Source organism: Bombus impatiens, unplaced genomic scaffold (genome assembly GCF_000188095.3).
Source record: "Bombus impatiens unplaced genomic scaffold, BIMP_2.2 scf_0058, whole genome shotgun sequence".
Classification (NCBI taxonomy): Eukaryota; Metazoa; Arthropoda; class Insecta; order Hymenoptera; family Apidae; genus Bombus; species Bombus impatiens.
Genome location: NT_176477.1, coordinates 189,679 through 197,761, shown reverse-complemented (window position 1 = coordinate 197,761; position 8,083 = coordinate 189,679). Strand labels below are relative to the sequence as shown.

Here is an 8,083-nt window from a genome sequence, read left to right as displayed (position 1 = left end):
GTACTTACCTTGCACTGCAATTTACAGAAATTAACTGTAGAAACGTTTCTAATGTGATTAAATATATTAAAACTCGTAATAGGTATGTACCACACTTTTCCTGCTTTTCCTTTCTCTATACATATTTAAGTCTCTTTATCGTATTTAACAAGCCACGCGTTGTAATTATTAAGAAATGTCTGGAAAGTCAAATCACGTATCTATGCGTTCCTTTTCTCTTGCTTATTGAACAAATAAAACAGAGAAACGCCCGCCATTATTTGTCTGTTCAATATTTACTAGTAAATCTGTATTTACGATTTTAAATTGTTGCTACGACAATGTTTTCGGTGACAGTAATAAAAATAGTATCGATGATCGCTTCGTACAATGTTTCTCTTTTTACCTCTGGCCCCAGCCGATAACTTTTATGGACAACAAAGAACAGAAACGTCAAAACATACAGAGTGTTTCATAACTTATAAATTGCATTATCGCTATAAATTTACAGCATATGGGTACATATGTATATAAAAGATAATTCCAAACCGTTTTAATCCTCGAGTAAACGTATAGTACAATGTGTTATTCTTATAGTAACAATATCAAGTATCTTTATCCTTAAATATTATCATCACACGCTGTCAGCGTGTTTCTATCAATTTCCACAATTTTCTATGCTAACAATGATAATGGTATTAACAAATTAAACATAAGCATAAATATAAATATAAAGAATTGAATAAAATAAAAGATAGATGATAATACAATTTACAGCGACACATTTTTCTTTTATTTTCCTAAATAACTTATGCTTTAAACTATTCATATTCATATATTCAATACACTTACGAAACATGGAAAAGAAGAACGCTACGAGATATCTATTTATGACAAACTTTTAATAGCTGTATAAATATTAAATTATTGTACCAAACTGGAGGGCGATTTCGTTAGATTAGATTAGAATACGTTTAAAATAAAAGAAGATATGTTTGCAAAGTACAAAAAGCACAGTGTACTAAAATTCCCCATTAGAGGTTAATTTACAATCCATGAAACACCCTGTATACACATGAATGTCAATTGTATTTCAACTAATCGATTACCAGCATTTTTCTATAATGTCGAATATAATTCAAATTTAATGGGAAATAATCAGAACAACAATTTCTTAAATATATCCTCTTTTATACGTTAAAATTTATTTGAAATTGTTGCCCGGACTGTTTTAAACGCCATTAAACGATATTCAATTTCAATATCATCGATAAAATGATCGTTAAAATGCACAAAAGTGATAGTAATAAAAGTTGTTATTCTCGTCGCGTATGCCACAATTATATGTTCAAACTGATCGATACATAGAAAAATATTATGTATACATAATACTGCAATGAACCGTAAAAGGAGAATCGATATCGACATCGATCGATATTAAACTTGTCGTTACATGGTATCTTACATAAAAATATGTTAAAAACGAGCGAAGAGATATCGCCAAGCGTTTAGTTTGTCAGATACGTGCGTATTATGTGTATTGACTGAACGGGGAAAAAAGAAAAAAAAAGAAGTACATGACTTTCATCATACTGAAAATATAAAAGGCATACACGTTTACGGGATACATGAATTGGCAAAAAGCTGAGATTAACGAAGACAAATCGAATGAAGAAATCAACAGACTCCGCCGTAATTAACGGAGAGTCCACTGATTAATCGTTCGCCAACGGTAAATTCTACATATTTTCATTAAAGATTAAAGCGAATGCCGGGTGTTTAAGTTGAAGAGCTTCGCACACACGAATCATATACCTCTACAGACTTAAACGATTAAATTTGTCGATATACTCGATGAAAATTTGTCGGCTACGTTAAATGAACAGACGATATGCAACGTTTTTGTTTCATGTTTTTTTCTGCAATGTTCCCACATTAACCATCGTTGAAGTATATCTATATATTTGTTTCGTTTGCGCAGTGAAGAAAAGCTGCTGGTTCGTCTTTCTTTCTGTCAGAGACGCGTAGCGGTGAAATCGCGCTTATTGTTAGATCTACACAAATATGCGAGTTACACAATGTTTACATGTTGTGGCTCGACCTTTGGACAATTTCGATTATCCTGACAAAATGCATCGGCGCATCATAGTCGCATACGTGATGCGATCTCACTTATGCGATAAAAACGAATATAAAACTATTTGTAAAAGATCGCAAGAACGGTACATGATGCATCTACATGCGCCGCATTTCGTTCATACCGCTACCATTTTATTTAGGCTCGATCGTTACCGATTAAAACGGGATACAAAGGTAAAGCGTGTTCGTATTCCTCCGTTTCTCTTCCATCATACGGCGCACGATGATACTCTCACATAATTCTTCATCTACGTATGTACACACGTAGATAATGCTAACATGCTTTCTTACCAATATATTTATTGATCATATCTAATTGATCGGTATAGATAAAATAATAAATATAAAATATATTAAATTGCCATAAAAGGATTTCGAAAAATGAAAAAATGATTTGATATATTATATAAATCTTTATCTTTAAACATGTTCCTTATCATATTGCATTTCTTAATTATTTTTTTCTTTTTGTTTCTTTCTTCTTTTTTTTTTTCAACGTTTTGCCATTATTATTTCCGCATCGCACACACGCATACACAGGACAGGAACAATCACGGGCGCTCTGCCCTTCCCCTATCTATTATACTACATACAATATTTCGTTCTATCGGAAATAACTTAATATCTATATCCAATATATTAGGTATTAAATAATAATCGTATCATCAATATATTAATTTTAAATAATATAATTTCTAACAAAACACCCGCCACTCAACAAATAATCAAAAATATATGATATTCGACGATATTCTTATTTGGAATTTCAGTAAAAATAATTGCATTCTTAAGGTTTCTACTACTCGTTATTATAAACTCTTGTGTAATATAATTATATTATTGGCTAACGTAAGGTTCCTTGTAATTCACAAATACATTTTTGGCATACTACGATGCGATACATTGACTATATATGACGCTAACGAATAACATATGACTCGAAATAATAAGGATACAGGAGATTATTATAGGTATGACCACACTTTCCCCAACAGAATAGAGATTGTGATTCTAAAGAAATTAAATAAACGTTAATGCTTGTCATAGGAAATGTACAAGTACGTGACGGGTTAGAGTACAAATACCGTTAAAAAGGACAATATTTTCCGATTAAAAAGTTGCAATAAGAAAAATATAATTTCATTAAAACAAAAGAGAAGTTTACAAAATACCGTTTTATTCCACGCAGTGATCGAATGTGAATTATCATTCTAAATCACTCGAATCATCTATCTTTTTTGAATAATAGTTCTACGTACTCGGTAAGATTTTATTTCATTTAAAATCGTAAAAAGCAATAAATAGATATTTATAAATTTACAACGGAAAGAATTATGAAATATTTACTGTGATATGGCAGTTTGATAAATTTAAATTAGAACTCTATAATTTCCAAGAAAGTTTTGTAACTGCTCGAGTACGCGAAACTTAGTGTTTCAGTTAAATTTTAATCAGATCAATTCCATTTCTCGACACTTCGTTATAAATGACCGTTATTAAAAATGAAACTTACATTATCTCTGTGTAATAAAATAATGCATATGCATGGATCTCGTGAACCATCGTAAGACAATGGAAGTGTGTTCTGTTTCCTGCTTGGTGTCCGCTTTCATCTCACCCATAGAACACAGTGCATAGTGCATACATTACTATTTTCACTAGATGGTCAAATACCCCAGGCGTTTGATTTCTACCTTGAAACTGTTCGAAGGTCCCCTCCAAGAAGGGCGCCATAATGATACATAGCATATACGTATTTGTATCCCCAATGTGAAAAATACTCGTTTAAATATCGTAAATACTATTTCACAAAAAATAGGACTCTCTATATAAAATTGTCAAATTCTATCATCTCCCTAATAACGTATCCATTTGCGGTAAAACAACCCGTATTGATGAAAGAATGATCGCACCGATTGCTTTGACACGTAAACATCCGATTCACGTCAAATGGTATTTTCATTGTCAAGCAATACTGAATATTGCAATAACTTGATTATTCATTTGGATACTCGCGGTGCGGTATAACGAATTCTATACACTTTTATGCTATCTTCGTCATAGATTTAGATATGAGTTTCAGAATGTTTATTGCCAGAATTAATAAAAGATCGAAGACTTTTATCGTATCGCAAGTAAGAAAATAAGTAAAGCAACGATATCTATCTTATAAGTATATATAATAATTACCCACTTTAACGTAATATTAATTATATATCTTTTTTATATTGATGCCTTTAAGAATTCGACTATTTTGCGTCATTATATGTCAAGAATCTATTTCTTCTCATTTCCCTTAAAAATGTAAGACCTTTTTAAGCAGTGAAATTTACCTTCCAAATAACCATTGTATAAAATAGGTAACATACAAGTAGAAAATTCTATTCGTGATCCGTAACCCTTAATTATAAAAAAAAATGCATTTATACCTGTATAAACATTTTTCTATATACATAAAGATTCAAAAACAATTATCGAAAACATCGATGAAAATTCATTGATCTTTAAAATCAAAATAATCTCATCAATATGCCTATTACGCTTGAAGGGAGACCTACGTTCAGTTTCAATTTATGCAGCAAATTTTGTGCATTCCATTGGTTCCAGCACGAAGCAGTTTATAAAAAATCGAGTCATCCAGGATTCTTAACAAGTTTTTTACCGCGATAATCGTAAACGCGTCGACAAAAGAGAACCATATCCGAGGGTACTGGTATCGGAGGCTGCCGATTTTCTCTTGGATATAGTTGATCACCCGGCGGAACTATTAAACCGGGGCTTTCTAACCCTTCTTCGATTCTTCGTAAATTCTTACGATACCTATAAATAATATTAAAATTGTGATTGATGTTTATCTTTTTAAGATGTTTTATCTTCTTAAATCTGATACTCCTTTTTATGTAAAATATTTAACTGCTGCATTAAATAAATTGCGTTGCAAGTTATATTCATTAAAAAGTAAGTTACATTTTTATAGTTTTATATTGTAATTATTGTTCAATTCCATTTGAACAATAATTATCATGAGATATTAAACTTTAAACCTTTGTATTTTTGTTAAAATATAGACAGTGCTTGCAACAATGAATTAACTAGAATTTATCTGCGTTAGGTGTCGATAATGATAATAAACAATTATTAGAGTTAATTAGTTTTTTTCTTTTTGTGAACTCAAAATATCTTCGAGCCTTTAAAATGAAATAACTCACCGACAATATTCATTGAATGTCAAAATATAACATTTATCTTCTATACAAGCAACACTATTTGCATCTCGATGCCGTGAAGCGAAAACTTCGTCTTCGGTATCATATTGAGTTCTACCTTGCTCGGTATGTTCAGGTCTGTAGTACCATAACAAAGAAAACATCATTTCACCTACAACAAAACTTATTTGTTTTATTTAGTTTAAATTTACTTTATTATCTCTAACAACTACCATTAAGAAACAAACCATCATCTGGATTTTCCCATAGTGCAGCAATTTTTGCTACGAATGGTAAATCTGCTTTTCGTGGGCCACTTTTTAGTAAAACGCAATCACGAGGTCTTAGAACATCACCACTTTCATGTTTCATGCTCGCATAACATCGGCGTATAGCCGATTCTTCATTCTAAGACAGGTAATAAAATAAATAGAGCTGTTCAACATATTTTTATATCATGAATAAATCTGTTAGTTGTATGTTTACCGTTAAATAAACTTTGGCTTCGAATGGATCACCTTCCCAACTCCAACCGTTACTCCATTTGGGTTTTAAAAACGTTTTTCTGGTTAATAGTAGGCTTTCGCTTCCTACTAAGCAATCTTCGATTTTGGAGCTAGATTTTTTCACAGACAGTTTCTTCGGATTTTTTCGCTTCTTTTTTATCAATGCTGGTTTCTTACAAGACTCCTGAATGTCATATGTTTTAGATTTTGTTGTACTGTCAGGCTTTTTACCATTATCCTTTGTTTTCGCTTCATATACTTTGGATTTTCCTTTCCCTTTATATTTATTCTTCTCGTGTGTTCTTGATTTTGTTCGTGTTTCCGTTCTACTTTTGGATTGGTTACTCTTAGTAATTACCTTTGACAATTTTTCTGATGTCAATTCTTTTACTAAATCAACTTTTTTAACAACCTTCTTCGCTGCTGGCAATAAGTTTACCTCTTTCTTTTTCTCTGGTTTTTCAACATTTTTGCTTTTACGATCTCTTTTCTGTGTCATCTGTAAACTTTGTTGAATAACATTATTAATAGTTTCCATAATAGAATTATCACTGGCAGCACGCTTCAAATAATTTGGAATATTGTTACTTGTACTTTGTTTAGAAGTTTTTGACTTCTTTGTTGTATTTTCTGAACAATTTGGATACTCTACTTTACGTTTGTGATTTTGATTATCTTTTTTAGGTTGTTTTTTCTTCGAAACACTTTCATCGCTGTTGTTATCAACCTTTTTTATAAGTGGTAAAATTGGTATAGAAATTTTGGTTGAAAAATCACTATTATTCAAATCTTGCGAAGAACCAACGGAAAGAGTCCTTTTGCTTACTTTCCTTTTTTTCCTACTATCGGATAAACTATCCAAAGATAATTTTCTTTTCGATACTTTTTGACATTTTGGATGTTCTTCTTCTATTTCTGGTTTTTCTGTACTTTCTTTATCTATAGTTTCCTCGATAGTTTCTTGTACAGTTGGCTCATAATCCGGTTTTTTCCAGCTTTCACTATCGATCGTAACAACATCACTCAATTCCTCCTTAACATCTGGATCTGCATCCAATTTATCATCAAGTAATATTCCAGAATCTTTATCAATTTCAAGAATGGCCATTTGCCCTTCCTTCATACATTGTTCACATTTCATGATATCGCACTTGTAATCTGATTCACATTTAACGTTACAATTTGCAACGCAGGACACATTGTCGCCCATTTCCACACTACAGGATTCACATTTCACATTATTATTTTCCAACTTAAAATTATGAAATTTGTTACTTGAACATATTGTTACTGCTAGCTTTTCAGATGGTGAAAGAGTCTCCAATTTGACTTCACAGGTTGATGTACATGCATGTTTCTGACATCCGCACTTTTGTAGCTTATCCTCTGAACAATCCTTCTCATCCTAAAACAATTGTAATTACGAATTATAAATACAAAATGTGTCAATACATCTCTTATAAACTTGTAAAACTATTACATTAGTTAATATAGTTATCATAATTTTATATTCATTGAATATTGATCCATAGCATGTGTATATTATGGAAATTTAATAATTCATTTATAAATCTACATTAATCTGTAATATTATAACATTATAAACTTCAAGTTAAAAGTCGACTATAACAAACAATTCTGAAATTTTTATTACTTTCATAAACCTATCGGTGACAAGCGACGTATATAACACGTGTTTAATTTGTTCAGATATTATCGTCGGAAGTACGATAACACGCATTGTGCCATGATCGCATTTAAAATCACTTTTGTAAATAACGCTTGAAAAATCATCAGATATTTTTATACGAATTTAAAGTACAGAAAGCATACTTTCTACATGATCACTTCTCACGATGTAGGCATTGAAACTTTTATTCACTTTCGGAAATCCTCCATCCGCGGAGTGCGTTTATTAATGAAACTGCTTCGTCGTTGAAGAGTTAATAATACAAGAAATGTACCAAATAAACAACAGTAAATGAGCGATTAACGAATTACAAGAATACTATAACATACGATAAAATTGATAAGATAGCATGGTTCAGGTTATAAAATACTCTAAACGTAACACAAACCTTATTCTTACAATCCGAATTTTGCGGGCGATTATGTCCACCGACTAGATTGTGAGACGGAGGGACCGACGGTTGGTTCTGATTCAGGTTGCGATGAGTGTTAAGTTGGACGCGATCCGTATCCCAGGCATTGGCACCGTGAGGCGGCGCTAGCCCGGCTAGCCCCCTCGCCGGC

General features: G+C 31.8%; 1 protein-coding gene across 2 annotated transcripts in view; it reads right to left on the bottom strand.

Moving 5' to 3' along the window:
• Window positions 1–862: 862 nt before the first annotated feature.
• The window catches only part of LOC100749826, a 13,106-nt gene continuing 5,885 nt past the window's right edge, over window positions 863–8,083 (bottom strand). For both annotated transcript variants that reach the window (XM_012393539.3, XM_003485420.4), the window contains exons 9-13: window positions 7,909–8,083; window positions 5,811–7,235; window positions 5,573–5,732; window positions 5,328–5,496; window positions 863–4,938 (exon numbers count right to left, since the gene is read on the bottom strand). In XM_012393539.3, coding sequence (XP_012248962.1) covers window positions 4,752–4,938; window positions 5,328–5,496; window positions 5,573–5,732; window positions 5,811–7,235; window positions 7,909–8,083 — 2,116 coding nt within the window. In that variant the 3' untranslated portion in view covers window positions 863–4,751. The remainder of the gene's footprint in view (window positions 4,939–5,327; window positions 5,497–5,572; window positions 5,733–5,810; window positions 7,236–7,908) is intronic.